Source organism: Montipora capricornis, chromosome 8 (assembly GCF_036669925.1).
Source record: "Montipora capricornis isolate CH-2021 chromosome 8, ASM3666992v2, whole genome shotgun sequence".
NCBI classification, from domain to species: Eukaryota; Metazoa; Cnidaria; class Anthozoa; order Scleractinia; family Acroporidae; genus Montipora; species Montipora capricornis.
This window is the reverse complement of record NC_090890.1, coordinates 23,874,929-23,894,401: the sequence shown is the minus strand read 5'-3', so window position 1 is coordinate 23,894,401 and position 19,473 is coordinate 23,874,929. Positions and strand designations below refer to the sequence as shown.

General features: G+C 40.0%; 2 protein-coding genes across 2 annotated transcripts; one reads left to right on the top strand and one right to left on the bottom strand.

Annotated features, from left to right (window-relative positions):
• Positions 1-252: 252 nt before the first annotated feature.
• On the top strand, positions 253-8,963 carry LOC138013860 (mucin-2-like). The gene is made up of 8 exons (XM_068860906.1): positions 253-398; positions 1,076-1,158; positions 2,764-2,790; positions 4,244-4,285; positions 4,384-4,455; positions 4,673-6,985; positions 7,534-7,599; positions 8,216-8,963. Exons 2-8 carry the CDS (start codon positions 1,104-1,106, stop codon positions 8,278-8,280), a joined length of 2,640 nt encoding a protein of 879 aa, XP_068717007.1. The 5' UTR covers positions 253-398; positions 1,076-1,103; the 3' UTR covers positions 8,281-8,963.
• A 73-nt stretch (positions 8,964-9,036) lies between these two features.
• Positions 9,037-18,727, bottom strand: LOC138059401 (uncharacterized). Its single transcript, XM_068904996.1, has 11 exons — positions 18,559-18,727; positions 15,187-15,250; positions 15,010-15,084; positions 13,574-13,666; positions 13,251-13,316; positions 12,937-13,017; positions 11,986-12,078; positions 11,100-11,177; positions 10,898-10,963; positions 10,449-10,527; positions 9,037-9,159 (listed from the first exon to the last, which is right to left on the bottom strand). The coding sequence occupies exons 2-11, from the start codon at positions 15,242-15,244 to the stop codon at positions 9,126-9,128; spliced, it is 723 nt and encodes a 240-aa protein (XP_068761097.1). The 5' UTR covers positions 15,245-15,250; positions 18,559-18,727; the 3' UTR covers positions 9,037-9,125.
• Positions 18,728-19,473: the final 746 nt, after the last annotated feature.

Sequence of the window (19,473 nt, the reverse complement as noted above, 5' to 3'; positions counted from 1 at the left end):
AAAGCTCGAAGATATGTAAAGCACGCGATACCTAGCCTCCAGCGATTCTAGCGCGCTGTGTAAAATTAACCGATAAATAACCGATAAAATCATTCCAGCCATCCCTAACCATCCAAACATCTCTGCCGGTTCGCTTGATTGAGCTGTGAATCTCAAGTCATGACGTCATAGATCAAGTGCTGGTGACTTGTAACACCTGTTAAATGTTGCAATTGAAAATTCTCTTCATTCCTGTTATTTCAACACCGAAATTTGTCCTTGAAATCAGCTGTAATCCCGGACAGGATCGACTTCTTTACGACATTTCTTCAATTATCATTGTCTGGAAAATATTTCTTTCTCAAAGCTGTTTTTCTCGAAGGAGAGTTGTTCATAGGGGAAATACAACATTGTCCGAGGTGAGGTACCAGTTGCTATTAATTTAAATTTTCTAAGAAAGTTTCGACTTCATTTCTGGTAGCCGATTTGTTTTAGTTTGAGAATTTAGTTTTCTTCTTCCACCAATTATTCAACGCGTGTAGCTTTATCAAGTTGATTACTTAATAGTCTATTTAGAACTCATTTATAAATGGTCGATTTCTTTCAAGTGAGCAGTGTACTTTTCGTCGAGCCCAAGCAAAAGTGGCGATGACCTGACTTTCTGATCATTTGATCTTCCACAGGATTTGATCACCATGTTTTTGTTTTTACATGAATAAGTGGAATATCACCATTACCGTGATATAAAATTTTATATTCTAGGTTTTTCCTTGTTGGCCTAACACCTACTTGTAATGTCGCAAAATCTGGTCGCTTCAACTGAAGTATTAACTGTTCAGTACAGCCGGCTATGCTTGATGAACTCTTCACTGTATAGGACTTCCTCTATGTTTTAATCTCAAAGCAAACGGCACACTTCTTGAGGATCAGTGCTCTATTTACCGAATTAAACCAAGATGTCACAACTATTATTTTTTCTGTTAGTTGCATTGAGATCTAGATTCATGTATCACATGAAAATAAACCTGATGTAGGAGCACCCTATGCTATAACAATAATCAAACCGAAACAAACCTCGCGTTCTGTTGCCATTCAGGTTTTCCTCGCACAAGGAATAGGAAGAAATGTGGCTGGTTTTCATCAGTTTTACAGTTTGCGCTTTTTCATTGGTTTGTTCTGGTAAGCCTTAATGATAATCTGAATGCTGCCTTCAAGAAAATTGAATTGCAATCGGCGGCTAACTCAATGTTGTACTTGTACCCGATTCACCTTTAGGAATAAAACCTGAACGCTACATAAATGCAAATACAATCCACAAAGAATCTTAAGTGAACCCCCACTCTTTTAAAAAATGTCACCTAAAATGTTCCAATTGTACTTCTTAGAAGATCTGTTACAAAAAAAATGCATTACCAAGTGAAATAATTTTTTATCATCTAAATCGGCCTCAACGCTTTCGGGTTCCCTCCATTTTGAATGTCGCCCCTCAATGCAAGTTGTATATTGATGATGTTTCGTGGTTAATTTTTTTGCTGTCCGCTTTGCGGGAACTTTGAGTCAAAATCACTTTCGTTGTAGAAAGCAAGCGAAAACCAGAAAAGATACCAGCATAAGTTGCCATGTTTCTCCGAAAGATCATAGACGTGCGTCGATTCAAGCTATCTGAAAGAAGCTTCTTCCAAAAAATTCCAGCTCAGCCGGTGTAACAAGGCATCGATCACAAAGTCCGTAAGGCGATCGTGAGTGCCTAAATTTTCAAGCAAAAGAATTGTTTTCTTCTTCGCCTTGATATTCTCTTCTTTCTTCGCTTGATGAGTATTCTGGTTCCAACTGATCCCTGAAGGAAGAACCTGTATCTTCTCTCGTCACGAAACTATGCACAACATAAACCCTAGGCAAGGAGACTTGAAGCAAAGCAACCACGAAACGTCATCAGTACCCAACTTGCATTGCGCGACATTCAAGATGGCGGCACCGAGAAGTGTTGAGTCCGATCTTTGGAAGACAATAAAAAAAATTATTTCACTAAGTAATACACTTTTTTTTTAAAAATCTTCTAATAAGTACACATGAAACATTTTATGGGACATTTGTTAAAACAGTGGAGGTTCTCTTTAAACCCCGGAGATTTGAATTGGGTTAGCCGATCGATTTGGTCTATTGTTTATTTTCACGTAAAACTTGATTTAAAAATAGACACTTTTCTGACGCTGATGGGGGCAACCTGAGACCGGATTCTTTCTCTTGGGTATTGGACTCTTGGTTCAGATCGTTTTAGTTGATAAAATACTAGCGAACAAACACAATTCAATAGAGCAACCAAGTTCACAAATACAGAAAACAAGAGGTTAAAAAATTGTAACTCATTTCAGTTAGTGTTCTCAGAGCTGGAAGATCTCTCCTGTCAGTAGCTCTTTGGCATCTTGATTGGCAGATTTGTCGTGATCCAATTTGTCGTAATTGCTGTTTCAAACGGTCCGTCTTCTGGGTGGAGACTGAATACAAATGATGCGAAGTTGGTCTGGCGCCCATGTTGGAAGAAAATTAAAGAGTTAACAAGTTATTAAACTGATACACGCTCTCACGATATGTTTGCAAAACGAGCAACATCCTGGAACTTGAATTATACTGATCTGTGAGAAGTGGAGTACAGAATTCCCTTGAAAAAAAAGCTCCCATAACTCCTCAAACACTAGGATAGGATACAATAACCATGCACCCGATAAACAATGGAGATTTTGCCAAATATCCGCAAGTCAATCACTCTGCTCTTTGGTTTTTCAGCTCCGTTGGATGTTCAGATCGGAAAAGGTAAATAAACTGGCTCTGATAATAACTAGTGATAACTTGAAATATTATTAACAAACAACATAGGTCATAGATTTTCAAATAGCGCACGACAAATTTTCCTTCTCTTAGTTTTATATGTAGCTGTCTTATTATGGACAATGGAGAAGAAATGTTAAGCTCTTTACTATAATGGTATCTTTCGCTACGAAAATGCGACTTTGAAATGATTGTTTGCCCGATTGGGAGCTTTTCGAGATTATTCCATCGTACAATGTTGTTGAAGCAATCAATAACTGGCTTGATGGGAACGCTTTGGAATGGAAGTAAATAAACTACCCAATTTGGTAATTTCACGTTGTAGTTTTGAAGATATGGGCCATGTTTTCACGAGAGCCATTGTCTGGCTTAACATTCCTGAAAATGGTTTTTTTGAGGACTTCGTTAAGCGACTTAAAAATGATACGTGTTTTCACGGGTAAGATTTCATGAAGAGAGAGCACGCGTCAATACAATAATAAAAATACCACGCGTGTTGTATTTCCGATTTGAATGACTGCAAGCGACTTCTCATTGGCCGACAGTAATTTCCAAGCTACCTGGGTTTGTTGGCTTAAATTTAATGAGAATTCTATTGAAATTTGCCTACTTGCTTAACTTTTAGCGAGTTGGGAAAGGAACTGTTTTCGCTGAATTTTCGGTTATCACTCGCTAAGCGACTTGAAAACACGGCCAACGGGGAAAAAATAATAAAATGCATGCCTCTCGTGCATTACGGTACAGTAAAGTTGCGTTTTCGTTGCTGATGGCTCGATCAATTTCAAACCTGCTGACCCTAGGTATTTGTCGGGCACTTTCTTTCACTTTTTGCTTCCCCAAGTTGGCCAATTTACTGAAATAGGTCCCTACACTGCTCAGTGGCCGTACCCCGCCTTGTGTGTGAACATCGCGGAACAAAGTTTAATTAAGCTGGGCCAGTTTTTCTGAAAATTTTTGAAGTTTCGTTTGGATTACAGTTAGAGTTGAGTCGAAGTTGTAGAGTTATAATGGTGAAGTTCTTAACCAATAAACGGTCCAAAACTGGGCTTCTCAGCGGGTCGCTTGTCGTCTTCAACATTCTTGTAAATCTTCAACAATTTGTTTGTTAAATATGTTGTTTCTGCTGATCGAAATTTCGTCAGTAGCGTCAGAACTTTGAAACAGACTTGGTGTAGCTTATGTTTTATTTTATCATATCATTTGTCTTGGTCACCTGTAGCACTCTTCCTGAGACCCCACAGGGGGGAGTTGAGTTGGCTTGAGAGTGATAAAGCTCCCTATCAGTTTTAGGATAGCCTGCCACTGGAAGTCAATTTGTTATTGCTGTCGCTTTTGCTTCATGTGGCATGAGCAAGACACAATGATGAATTCAGACAATGCGTCCATCTTCTTCGCAACTTAGCTAATGTTTTATTTCGGTGTGTGTCTGCTTTAACAGAACTCTCCTTAAGACGTCTAAAAAGACAGTTGGCTTATGAAGGTGACTGATACATGTTTTTCATTATTTTAACTCTCTTGGTTAAGTGACTTCTCATTCAAAGGTCTTCGCCAAAATTCTGCTCATCTTGTTTTTTCTAGGTTACCCTGGTTTTCCAGGATACACCTCTCAGAACGTGGTTTCAAGCAAGAATTCAGCTCCACCAACTCTTCGTACGTACAAGCATTCATTTAATTGTTGTTTTATGTCAACTTTACGCCCACCCTTTGCGGGAATTTAGGGCTAGTCTTACACTGTAATCTGAAAGGTTGCATTTCACGTCATGTCTTTGTGACTGAGAAATCATTGCTTGACTGTTGAGAATCACTGCATGAGAAATGTGCATTTACAACTGTGTTTTTGAAGCACCCATTCTTGTTTCTCATATAGAAAACTCGACCTCAGCCACTTGGAATACAAATCCTGGGGAAGCTTTAGCGGTGCCGAATGGACAACAGCAACTAGCAAGCCCCGAGCAAACAGATGTTCCATCCATGCAGCCATCTTCTTCTACCAACAGAACAGCCACTTGGAATACAAATCCTGGGGAAGCTTTAGCGGTGCCGAATGGACAACAGCAACTAGCAAGCCTCGAGCAAGCAGATGTTCCATCCATGCAGCCGTCTTCTTCTGCCAACAGAACCTACTTTAACAGCAGCTTTTCGACATCATCCGCAGCGCCAACACCATCCGTGGAAGATACCAGTCATTCATCCACACAAGTTGGAAGCGATATCTCGTCTTATCCACCCCAATCAACCGTCACTCAGAACCCGAATATGACCTCTAACGAAACTTACGCGGCAAATTTTTCTTCAATAACAAAGGAACTCACACCTCAACCAACAGTTTCAGCGTCAGACGCCGCTGCTCCGGTGCCATCAAACACGACAGCAAATTTTTTTCCAGTGTATTACTTGTCGTACCCGGAAGAATCCAGTCCACAAGAAAAACCACTGCAGCCTAATGTCAACGTCACAATTAATTTTCAAACTTCTCGTCCTCCATTAGCAAACGGCGACCCATCACAAGGTGTTAATAATACTAATTATCCAGTTTATTACGCAGAATTTGAGAACAGAACTCAAGAACAGTCAAATATCACAGTAACAAACAACACTTCCTCGCTCCCTGCAAAAACTTCAGCTACCACTTGGATGAATAATCACACTGAACAATATCCAGTATATTATGTCACCAGGGCCGAAAATGTGACAGAAGCTCTAAACCTCACCAGCAGGAATATATCGATTTCATTTGAACACAAACATTTCTCTAATCATACACCAGCGGATTATTTTCCGGAATATGTGGTTGGTGGACCGAAGGCTATTGATAATGGTAACGTTTCAAACACTACAGCTGTCCCAAATTCACCTATTTCCTATGAAATAATAAACGCATCTTCGGTGGCTCAAGGAACCTCATCGGATTACACCAGTCATCCACTTTCCACAGCAGCCCCTTCGACGGGTCTTCCTTCAACATACGCACCTACCTCCCAACTATCATCCCCACCAGCCGCCACCTCATACTATTCTTCTTATCAAGCATCTCAGCCTTCCTACCAAACAGCCACAGTGGCTTCGCCCCCAGCAACAAACCAACAGGGGTATAGTTATTATGGAACTCCTGCAAGCAAACCATCGCAAGCCGCCTACACAGCTCCCTCTTCAGCATCACCGGTAAACATTAATTACAGTTACCCGACCTACCAACCTTCTCCTGCTCCGTACGCAAGTCAACCTTCTGCCAACCAGGCTGAAGCCAGCACCAACCAAGTAAACCGTCCACATGAATCTACTGCTCCAGCGCCAGCACCAGCACCATCAAAGCCGCCTGCCACAAACGCTCCTGTCATCGTCGCCTCAGGGGTAACATCATCCCCTCCCTATCCACTAGCCTCGCAGTCGCCGTCTTCCACTGGCGGGAAAACCCAGCCGGCCAGCTCGGAGGATCATTCAAACACGTCCAAGCCAAACTCCCCGGAAAATAAACTCCCTTCTATACCAAACCTTGAGTCCGAATACGAAAATGCATCCTACATTATCGCCACTCCACCAGAAAAGGACACGGTCTTGTTCCTTCCACCTCCATCGTTCCCTTTGTCAGAGAGACCGGCAAAGGATAAAAATTCTTCATCCGTTTTCCCACAAACAAATTCGACACTACGTACTTCATCTTCTCAGAAAGTTCTGAAGCAACCCGGAATCATTAAAATCCCAATGAAAAGTTCCAATCCGACAAGCCAAAATAATAGAGTGTTGACACCTTCTGCAAACACCACAGTTGCAACAGAAGAAGTGGACGAATCGTCGATAATACGGATTCCTGAGAACATTACGTTACCTGACTGGGAACTTGAAAATACAACGTTTAGCACCACTACGTCTATGTCCAATTCGTCTCCAGGGCTGCCTTCCAACGTTGCTGCTCAGGAGATTAATGTCATTCCAACGACTCCAGCTCCGAGCAACAAGACTTTATCAAGTGACATCTCCAACATTCCGCTAGGACCGTTGCTGAACTCACTTGCAGTCACAAAACCACCAATGGTAATGAAGCCACCTCCACCCCACGTATTTGCAACATCTCCACCAAAGCTCGTGCCTGCTGGAACAACAAAACCTCCGCAAGTTGCAGTTCCTCCAACTACGAAGCCTACAAAGCCCAAGAAGTGGGGCTTCGGGGATAAATATTTAGGTAAGGAACTAAGGTATAAAATGATGGAATGTTTTTAGTTAACTTTGTCACTACTATCAGGTTGATTCTCCTCTATGGATAGTGCATTGAATATTTAACAATTAGACACGTATCCCGCAAGGGCTACGGGTCAATAGCCCATTGGTGATACTAAACTGTACTAGATTGATAGTCTATGCAGCATGTTCATTACGATATCATTTGCAGACTAGATTTACATAACAAAAAGCAGCCGATATGCATCGAAAATTATCCAGCTTTCAAGATGTTTTACATTGTTCGAAAGCTTTTTTGTCTCTGACGACTCTACGGCAAGTTTAAATGCTCTTTTAAGAATGCTCGCTTGAAAAGTATTCGACCATCAGGTCTATGGCTCGTGGTCACTGAGAACGTCAATGTTGCATGGCGATGAAAGATATCACATAGGCACCGAAGCGGTTATTTAAATCTGATAATCTAAGGAAACTAAAACTAAACAGTTTTATCGCAGCAAATTACCTATTTGCAGGAGCAAAAATTTAACGTCAATTGCACTGTTTCCTTTTCAGCCTCCCAGAATGATCGAGCACGTCATAGGAATGTCATCTTTGACGGTATCGCGGGCGACAGTATGTGTAAGTGCTATTCACCTTTAATTTCGTTTTTGTTCAAAATAGTCTGTTTCCATGATAAAAGGAGAAAAGCAGAGAGTTAATAGAAAAATTTAGCGTTTACGGCAAACGGTAAACATAGGACTGAAATTTGCGCTACTTTTGAAATTGGAAAAACGTGTTTTTTTTTTGGTTAAATCTTACTTCCTGCGTGTTAGTTCCAGACAACAAGTAACTTCTCAAAGGCGCAAGACGAGTTATAATGAGAATATTTTCATGCTTTTATAACAACCAGCAGCCTGTCTTTTGCTGTGTACCGTTTCACGTTAACGCAATGCTAACTTTTTCTATTCAGTCATATGAGCCATACGGTCCCGTAAACGTTATCAAAAAGCCCGTTTGAGGTACGAACTGGATGATGCAAGCAGGGTCGGATCCGGCAAAGTCGCAAGTACGCTGTAGCGTAGAGCCGAGTGAGAAGGAAAGAAAGAAAATCAAATTGCACGACTGAACACGCTGCGCTCGATCCTTACGCCTTGACTTCGGGTCAAATATTTTTTTCCGTCAGGCTCTTTTACTCAGTCAAAAAGTATGTAATATTCTCCAATTTTAACTCTTTTATTCCATCTGTTTAACACAGCCTTCAGCAAGTATCAGGTGTTAGGTCAACAGGAAGTCTTTTTTCCAAAGAAAGGACGCAAATGAACAACAGCTGAGCATATCCACCAAAGAAAGAGTATTGATCCGTAGAGGCTCGTCCGTGATGATATATGGGCCCAGCAATTTGCAGATAGATCGCAAGACTATTTCTATGCGTTAATATTTGCGACGTATCTACCCGTGAAAAAAATGGTCGTTCATCGTCCATCATGGAGTCCGCTCTTGAAAAATAATGATTGGGAGTGTTTATGTTGTGTAAATATCTCATATAGTTTGTATCACGAATCATTTTAGATACGAGTTGAACTCGAGCGAGGCAATGACTCTATCCACTTCCACCAAATCCAGTTGTATATTTTCATTTGCAATAATTTATGTATGTATCATACCTTTCAGAAGTAAGAGTGCTATTATTAGCCAGTTATGCGGGCCGTATGCTATTGTACGCGGGCACTCTAAATATCGAATTTTATTTTTGTTTCCTAATAAAAGAACTAGAGATATGATAAATACATTACTAATAGTACGTTTCTTCGGGCCGTACTCACGGTAAGGCCCCTTGCTTTTCCGTAATAATTGAACTTGAAAAATGTAGGCCGCAGCATACGGTTCAAGGAAAGACTGAGGTTCGTAAGAGGTATATATAGCAACGATGTATTAAAACACTTTTTTCACCCAATGAAGGAAGGCACATTCATGGAGAGGTTTTATATAGCGTTACGTTTCTCTCTAGTTCATCCTTTGCTCTCTCTATCCCTGTTTTAATAGCAATCAAAATAATAATAAAACACTTCATGAATATAATATCAAAAACATGTTCCTTTATTTTATCTCCCCAGTCATAAATCATGTATATACAGAGTTTAGAATCTTGGGTCCAGCTGATAAACTCAGTTGAGTTGCAGTTTCTCCTTCAATGTTTTCCTGAAAGAAATGTAAAAAAAAAAACAAAGAAATGCAATTGGTCAGTCTGCGCGTATCCAATCTTTTTTGCCATTGGTTGCAGTCATTTGATAAATTCTATTTTACAAGTCAGCTGCAGCCCTAGCTTCAAAATGATTCAAAGTGTGAGTTTCTTAGTAGTTTTTCTTTAGATAAGGGCAATAAACAATTATTCATCAAAAAGTAACTAAATTATTAATTAACCACAATTGCTTGTAATCTCGCAATCTGATTGGTTAATTTGCCATTGTCGATTAGAGTCTAGACAACACTTCTCGTGTCATGCTTGCTTCAATGTAGCAGTTCTCGTAACTTGTTATTGTTTGGTATTGTAAGCAGCTTCTATGTTTTTTTAAGCCTAAGCAAGAGAAAATATAGGGGGACGAGAGGGCATCCCCGATACATGCCCTTTTCCATAGATAATATGTCACAAGTTATTTTTAGATCGCCTCTCGCGAAGGATAGATCCCAAGGGGATTATGCAACAGCCAATCTGAGCATGGGCTATCCGAGTCGCGGAACACATTCCGGCCAAATGATTGGCTGTTGCCTAATCTCCTATAGAAAAGGGGATGTATGGTAGATGCTCTCTTCCACCTTTATTTTCTCTTGGCCAAACTCAGTTAGTTTTTTGTTTTTGGCAAGGGGTAGCGAGCCAGTCACATCATACGTTACGAGAGCTACATGACTCATTTGAATAGATAACGAAGTTAGTTTCCAAAAAAGTGTAATCCCATTTGGTTGTATCAATCGAAATGATTATGTTCTGTTAAAAGTTGCGACGTTATTGTGATGTCATATTACCACGTGACGCAAATTAAATTGGGACCTATCTTCCAAATAGTATTCATTTTTGTGTATCCAATACCCAGTATCCATAGTAGTTTTGAGTTCAATTAAAGTTAAGTATAGTTATCGAATAGTTTCGAAGGGTGTTAGAGTATCAGTAAGACAAGATAGTATTCTTGGATCGTCATTCTACGCATGAGATAGCCGTGGGCACAGCAATCAAAGTAAATTACCTACTGAGGGCTTTCTCAGAGAAACCGTTTTTAAACGTTAGCCTGTCGTTGGGGTACAAACCGATAATAGGGGATGTTCGCTTCTAGTTAGGTGGCTCGTATGTCATTATCTTTTTTGGTTGTCTTAGATGTTTCATTTGTTTGGGTGAGGTTTATGGTGCCAGGGTTTCATATTCTTTGATTCAAAGAGTGACGGGTTTGCGTCAAAGTGCCTGAAAAGCAAAATGAATGAATCTCATTTTTCCTTACTGGTGTTGCTTAATAGACCTCTTCTTCTTGTGGCCGGGCAGGGCGATATGAGATCTTGTCAGTACGGTGCTACTACTTCCTATTGAGCAAAACAATAACTATAATCAATTAGCTTCAGCATAGCAGCGGTAATGTAACATTAAGGAGGTTAAAACCAGTTTCAATCCTTTTGTAAATTACTAATGGATCAAGTCTTAACATTTGCACTAGTTCCTTATCTGGCTGCTTTTCGCAGCTAGCGTGATTCTTGCCGCGGCGAAAAACGAATATCCCTTGTCTCAGGGTACTGAAATTATGGGAAATGAAAGATCTCCGAGTGAATTCTGTGACTTTTGGTCTTGCAAGGAATTGTTAAATGATCTCAGTTTTGGCCGGACAGATACTGTCAGGATTATCTGATGCTCCAACGTTAAACGTGCGGCATTGATCATCATGACTGTGTCGCTCACCGTAAGGGTCTCCTCCAATAGTGTCGTAATATACGTTACGGTGTCTGGCAGCTTGGTTTAGCTGTGCTGTAAAATAAAAATAATAAAGTCATATATCTTATTGTAATTGCTAACACAAGGAAGGTACCCGAACAGGGTCAAGGATAGAAAGTTAGGCCCCAATCAAAAGCGTATTCGCATAATCACAACTTGCAGTCCATACCAATAGTGTATCGTTTGTCGTCGTCTGGATGTCTTCCATTAATAAGCTTATCAAAATAACCGGCTGGAGCCGCTTGGGCTGAAACACAGAAAATAATATGATTTTAAATTTCACATTTACTTTCCTCAAGGAAAATTTCGTCGCCCAACTTCTAACTCGAGCGATGGCGTTTTTTGCAGCCATCAGTAACCGAGGTTTCTTGTTCTGCCATTATGGGAAAAACCGCTGTAAAACTAAACTGCCTTTTACATGAGGTAAATTAAACCCGCTGACATAACAAGTTTGTACGGGTGCTCATCCAAGTACATTCCATACACATTTCTTGCTAGAAGGCTATTAAAATCTTTTACAGCAAATCGCCCTTAGTTTGTAACGTACCGTTAGTTCTAGTTATTTATATCCATAATATTCATTCATGATTTGGCGACTGGAGGAGTGGATAGCATGCGTCTGTTTACTCGTAAAATACTTTTTTCTCCATACTCCGAATATTTTAATTGTACTCCATTGGCATCGGTGAGCGTTCACGACTTAAAGGTAAGTGTTAGGTCTTTCTCCATACAATACGACAGTCACGAGAAAAAAAATAGGTAATCAATTTCCCTTTCTGAGTCCAGAAAACAGTCAGGTATCTTTGACACAAAGAGAACCGTATGTATAGATAGCAGCCAATATACCATAGTCAACTGCCCTCGTCAGCGAAAGCAAAATTTTTAAAGTTATATTTTGCATTGAATTGACGCGCCTTGTTCTCACTCAACTGCATAAAGATGAGACAGGCTTCGCCATAAATGCAAGTTTAAACATTAATGCGTAGCATTTATATAGAGTGCAGGCTTGTCCTCCCAATGGAGCAAGCTATAGCATGTAGAAACAATACACTCACGGCCAGATGGTATCTCTGCATGCTGCGTTGATCTCTTATTTTTGAGGCTGAGAAGTGCAATTTGTGAACGTGAAAGGACACTGCTGCTGCTGCCTATAACGATAAAGAAAACTTAGTAGAATCACCACGAATCTCAACAGCCAATGTTTAGTGAATTGGCATCGGTGATAGTCAAATTCTTTTTATGTGATGAGTCATTATGTGCGTTTTGCAAAACAATGCAATGTGAAGGACCACGAATTACCGTGGCGTCTTTGCAGAGATCAAAGTGTGAAGTCTTTAATGTCCAACCTGTTTGAAAAAGAGCTTACGATTCATTGACTTTACTAAAAGGGCTACGGCTAGATTTAAGCGGGAAAAAAGCATTGGACGAGCTCGAGCCCATGATCCTTTGTGCGGCTACTTGGTCGCGAAGGACCAATCTGAGGTCTTAGGGTCATCAGGCCCAGTGTGATTGATCATTATTTAGGCGAAACTTCTGCTCAAAGTTTAGATAATACTGTAAAATGATGGACCAAGGCCAAAGGTGAGAGATCGACATTTCTGGGTTATGGACGACCGGTTAGATAGTGGGGTGTTTAAAGCAAGCGACGTTTTTGTGCCGCGGACGGCAGCCGGAAATAAACATTTCGCATGCCAAGACAGTAGCGTCTCCCAGATTTTTAACCTAATCATCTCTAATGGAGTAAAGACACCTAGCACTTGATATAAAAGTGGTTGTAACAAGACATGATAAAAGGGAAAACAGCTCACTTCCGGTTGCCGCCCGCGTTTCAAAAATGTCGCATGCTTAAACTCCCAAATGCTAGCGTCCAAAAGCATTTTCTGCATTATCTACTTCCATTATCTATCTCCATTTAAAATTCATCCACAAAATGTGAGGGGACTGTAAGTAAAACAATGTAGAAACTAGAAGTTAAATAGAAGAATGCAGAAGATTGGTGTACTTACGTGCGGCATCTGGAGTTAAACGCTTCTTTCTGTGTCCAGCAACACTGATGTGTGAGCGAGTTAGTACTGGGCTGCTGTGTCCTAATTTACATATACAGAATTGACAGTTTTCGGCATTTTCTAACAGATTTTTCCCCGGTGTTATACCCCCTTTTGGACTACACGTGATTTCACGTTAATTTCGATCTGGTTTAATAGTTTCCCTTTAGTACTAGTCCCTTCGCCACCAGGACGTTTCGCTACTAAATAGGTGCGCAGTTGTGACTGGTGGCGAATTGACCATTGTGCAGCAAAATGTTACAGCGATGTCTCACCGTAAGGGTCTCCACCAACAGTATCAAAATAAACATTTCGGTGTCTGGCTGCATGGTTCAATTGTTCTGTGAAAGATAAATGAAAAGGAACGAAGAAGAAAGCAATTGTAAAGAGAACATTTTAGAAGAATAAGCCTACGACTTAGTTAGTGAAATGAGTCATTGAAACTGAAAGTCAAGGGTCAAATACAGTGATAACAGCTTCCAACCTACAGTTAAGGAAAAAGTAGAGATAAGGAATAACTACAACATATTGTTTTGTAATCTTCTAAACCATATTGAAGCTTGTAAGCCTGGGAAACTCATATTGGTCTCTGATTTACCTATTGTGTATCGTTTGTCATCACTTGGGTGTCGTCCACCTGTTATCTGTTCCTCAAAGAAAGCTGAAGGTAGTGGATTTCCCACAGTCTGGGCTAAGAAATAGAGAGATGTGTTAAGTTGCAGCACTCAAGTGGAAACATCTTTATGCATTCATCGCAATAACCCTTATTCACGATAGCCCCCATGTTGGTTTTCAAATTGTCATGCAAATTAGCCATGTGTTATGCTGGGGGGGCAAACATTGGAATAAAGGCAAATTGCGGAAAATCGGCTCGTCGAAATATTGAATTAACATTGCTAAAAGTACATTTTAGAATTTAGAATTAAGTACCTTTTGCAATAATTTCATATCTTTTGATTGCCTCCGAAATTTTGACTTTCTACTTCGTTATCTGCTCAATTTTCGCTAAAAAAAAACATGGAAGTAACTTGTGTAATCATTATATTTTACTCCTTAGGTGATAAACATTCAATGAACGTGAAACAAGTCATCTATGTGGCTAAGATGTTCGTTATAACCTCTCGAAATTGTGTTGTTTGCCCCCTCAGAAGTGTGTAGCTAATTTGCATGATAAAGGCAAATCCAACATGGCGGCTATCGTGAATAAGGTCTATTGTGTGCAGGGTTGGAGAAATGGTGAGAGCATGCTCTCGTCGTCCACCAAATGTAGTCTTTCATGGGAAAGAGATTATGAAGGTAAGAGAGATAATCCCTAATATTGGCCCTATTCTCATCGTAATCCCTCTTAAGTTATTTTTAGATCTCCTGCGAGATTCGGTATGCCCACGAAGGTTAATTGATAGCCAATCATTTGTCCCCAGTTTTACCAATTTTGACAGCTGAGCGGATTCCCAAGCAATGATTCGCGTCGTTCGCGAAACCAGGGACATACGATTGGCTATCAGTTAACCCTCGTGGGAATAACGGATCACGCAGGAGATCTAAAAATAACTTAAGAGGGATTACGATGGGAATAGGACCAATATGAGGGATTATCTTTCTTACCTTCATACTCTCTTGGTCTGGCTAAGTGTTATATGTGGGTTGAGTCTGGTGGTTCTTTACTCTTCTCCGGGGGCTTTTTCGCCAAATACTCTGGTTTGACTCGGGAACATACAGCTCTCTATTAAAAAATTCACGGAAATTTTTCTACTTAAGTCTGAGTTGAAAGATCGATAGGCCATCTTCACATTCTCACAGTTGAAATGGATCAAGCATGTATTGAGGCTCACTTCTCCTGCATTAGCCTATATTTCATGCTTGTTCCAGTCTTTCTGGGAGGATAAGAAACTTGTTTAATAATCACTCGGACAACACACCTTAGAAAAATGGGAGTAATAAGAATATTTCCCCCAGGAGCGGTTCCAAAACTGTATCAACCAAAATGGCGCGAAAAGACGGTTTAGCTTCATGTAGGCCTCTCGTTTAACTTACCAGTATCTACAGGGTCAGGGATATTACTTTTCTTGAAACCATTCATATTTAGGCCGGCGTATGGCATTTCCCAACCTTAAGAGTAAAGAAAAAAATGTAACGTAAGTTTATCTGGAAAGGGAAAAAATCCAGCCGAAATTAACTCTGGGAAATTCTTTACTAATCTTCGGTAAGTACCTCTACAGAATGGAACAGCTCCAAATAGGATTGTGATTATGGGAATTAGATTCTTCATTTTGACCTGAATGAGGAGATAAAATTACCTACGTTAGTTCAGACATAATGGTATCTCAAGTAGTAGTAGTAATGCTACTACTACTACTACTACTACTACTACTACTACTACTACTACTACTACTACTACTACTACTACTACTACTACTACTACTACTACTACTACTACTACTACTAATATTACTACTACTACTACTACTACTATACTAGTACTACCTACTACTTGCTAATACTGGTGGTCTGATGTAGGACATAAGCCCTCAATCATCCACCAGTATTTACCTCTACCCCTAACCGCATGTTTGCCCCTCCTCCCAGAGAAAGATATTTGCCAGCTCGGATATCATCGTCATCCGCTTCGTAGTCTTTAGCATTCTCCTTTTCCTCTTATTCAGTTAAGAGGTCGATACAGTACTATTCCATCCCCCTTACATGCACAAGCCACCTTCTGCGCCGGCGTTTGACCCCAACAGTCAAATGGGACCATTCGTCTTTCTCTACAGTTCTTCATTGAAGATTCTATCAGGCCAGATTTTTCGCAGACATCTCTATCTGAGAGGAAGCCAAAGGAGCCGAAATCCTGGTTTGCCTCAAAGCTCTCAGCAACATCCATAAGCGCCGGCCTATCTAAGTCCCGAAGCTTTTCAGGTGTATCGCGGATGATATAAAACGCTTTGTATCTTTAAAGGGAAAAAGTATCTTGAAACTTAGCAATTGTTTTTTAACGGTGATCTTGCAAACGCGTGTAAGGATCACGTTTTCAGAATACGTTGATATTAGTTTCACCAAGTTCCTTTCGGACCCGAAAAGATTTTCGAGGGGTTCGAAGAACTGGCAACAGGTCACTCACTGACTTTTAGGTCTGACAAGAAACTCAAGTTTATTTTTAAATAAACTTGAGTTTCTTGTGAGACCTAAAAGTCAGTGAATGACCTGTTGCCTGTTCTTCGAACTTCTTTAAAAGACCTCTTTTGAGAACAACTGCCATGTTGGATGTTAGAATACGTTTATCGCGGCTACTTTGCTGATGGCGTGCGAGAGACCGTTGGTCAAAAATCAAGTTTTAGCAACGCAGTGTATCATAGAGGTTATATTCAGCAAAAGTCAGGATTAATTTGTGTCTTGCCAAAAATCTAGCCGATTCCTTGTCTAGCGGGATCTTTAGCTACAGATATCGGAGTGAGAGAAAGTTAGAATAACAGAAAAGTGTTGTCAACCTTTTATGACCAGCAGTGGCCGGCCTTTTGCTCCTTTTCATGAAAACGCGATACTGAACCTCTTTATTCTGTCACGCAATGACGTCTCTATTCACAATAAGTTTACAAATTTACCCCTTTTGTAATAGTTTCTGGCAATTTTCTCTCGTAAACAAAATCACGCTTTACGGTGAATTTCAATTGACCCCTGATTCTCTCACAGGCCATTTCACAATTCACGGGAAATAAAGAGACATTCCACGGCTCACCAAAATACCTTCTACCACCCTCTTTATTACGGAAAAGCTATGTTTTAAAAAACACCATCTTAAAATAATTAGAGGAATTTAGCAACGCGTTTACTGCAAAAGGCAAACGCCAGGATGAATTTGGAAATTTGCCAAAAATCACGAAAGAAACTTGTTTTGTTGAAGGTCATTTTTTGGCAAGCAATTTTCAGGCTAAATGGATCTAAATGGAGCACTTTGGTTGCCTGGTTTGCGGTTGGGATTTTACAGTACGGACCATTACCATGGAAACGGTCCGTTATCGTATCTTTCCCTCTCCTGGAAAATTCAAGTTAAGCGATACACAAAAAGTTTTTAAAAAGCGGAATGTAATTTTTTCATCTCACTGCAACAGTACAAATAAAGCAAGCGGAATTTAGTCTTACATTTAAAAGCTTACCGTTCAAAGACGAAATTTAAGAAAAAACCCCGTCCCCCCCCCCCCCCCCCTTCCCCCCAGTGGTCCGATCGCCCAAAGAAACGATACCATATAATACTTCACTTGCTCGGGACCGTCCCGGGTAATATTAATTGACCCACGGTCGTTTTGTACGGACCTCGTCACGGTGCGCTCAGACCAATAATCCCCAGTGCAGCGCTTGCGCGCGGTTACTAAGAGGTTATTATCCACAGAGACCAATTAGAGAGACCAGTAAGGATAAGAAATCTCCAAGCCTTTTATGAGAAACAGCAGCCTGTCGTTTGCTGTTTGTCGTCTCACGTTAACGCGCCTGCTAAATCTGGAAAACTTTCACGTCTCGATAAATGTAGTTCAGTCTAAATTAGCAGTAGAGGAGTAACCCAAGCAATCGTTTACTTAATTGTTAAAGAATCTCGCTAACAAAGCATTAATTATTTAACTGAAGCGAAGCGATCCAGAGGTCACCGTTTCGCTTATCATAAAACAAATTTGAAGCTAATCGCAAACTGGAAATCAGCATGGCGTTAGCTTCCTTTCGTTTGTTCACCTCTTAACCCTTGCTCCAAATAATTTTTCATCGTGCTTATATCTTCAAACTTTTCACAAATATTTTCTTTATTAAATACTCGAACACTAGACTGGCAGGTTGTTTGAAGCACCTACAAACAACTTTGAGGTTTTTTTTGCGGGAAAGGTCTTAACCCGGCTCTGTGCTGACCGCACAGATTAGTTTAGAGAGCCGGAAACTGAAGGTAATAATAAAGAGGCTGTCGTTGTCTCAACACAACGACTAATAAAAACTCCCTTTTTTCTGCACTTGATAAAACTACCCCAAACCAAATATAAGTTCACTTGAGAACAGCCTCTCTCTCTCGTAGCTATGGACTAATGTTGCATGTGTATTTCGGTTAGAATATCGTAATACACAGGAGGAGGAAGCTAAATTCATTTTCGTAAAACTGGTGCGCCTATGATAAGCTTGTTACAATTATTAAGCTAATTTTCTACAGCAAACGACACACCGTCGACCTGAAATTCGTTGCTCAGTTGATAACTGAAATCAGTAAAAATTTGATTTTAGCTATCTTAATTCCTGTCCATCGATCAAGAAAATGAAAAAAAAAACGAAAAACTAAATAAGCTAGAATAAGATAATTTCAAGCTAACTACTGTGTGTCCACAATACCAACTAAAATGTCACGATTGTAGGCTGTATTACATCTCAATTCCAACTCTAAAAGTTTAAGTCCAGAAATTTGTATAAATCTCTCAAAAAACCCTGGGAGTGATTACTTTAACAACCAATATGTATCTGACAGCCCCAAGACCCGATCGCTGTTGCACTCGGCTGGTTTGACTCAAATCTTAAAATCCTGTATCTATTGCAGTCAAAACATTGCCAATGACTTACCAAGTTTATCCTGTCTGTATTGAAGTTAATGTCTGAAGGTAGATAATTTTGACGAGGAACGTCAAAAAAACTTGGGAAACCTAATTTTTTCTAAGAAGTTTGAAAATATTAGGATAGACTGATGGTGGCTTGCCACAAGCAAGCTTTCTCATTGGTTGATATCTCATCCTGCCGTCAGACAGGTACGACTTCTACTTGTGACGCCTGATCGGTTGATAATATCAACACCCTTATTTTAAAATGACGTGTTTGTGGAGCAAAGACATTTCGTATTTTGATCTGTTCCACGGAAGAAAGGAGAGAAACTTCACAACATAGTCCAAGATGAGTGCCACCATAATAATAAGAACTCAAACTGATAATTTCAAGAATGACAACAAAACGATAAAAAGAAACGCAGTTTTAGGGTCACCCATATATCCTGTGAAAGTGATATAGAGAACGATGTAGCAGCACCCTTATGGTACAATGTGATTGGGGAAAAAAGATTGGTAACAAAAGATTAACAATAACCTAAACTAAAATACAATAGGAGATTCTTCAATGCAAATAAAAGCCCGATTACGGGAGGTAGAATACTTCCTGATACAGAATTGCTAATCCACAATACGGATACAAAATATACTTTCAAACCTGGACGACTTCTACACGTTACCGAATAAAAGATTTAATAAGCAATACAATAATAACCATATCATCACATTTAATTTCACGATTCAGCTACTCTAACAACTCACTATCGTAAATATCCGTACAGAACTCTTGTTAACATTTGCTCTTATGAGTTGTTTACGTCTGGGATTGTCATAAATCCAGTAACAACTCTAGGAGCGATCGTTAATAGGTCTGAACGGCTTTTTAAAGTCCACCTGGAATCAACTGAATAACTCTTAAGTCTGAACCGACTTGTGACAA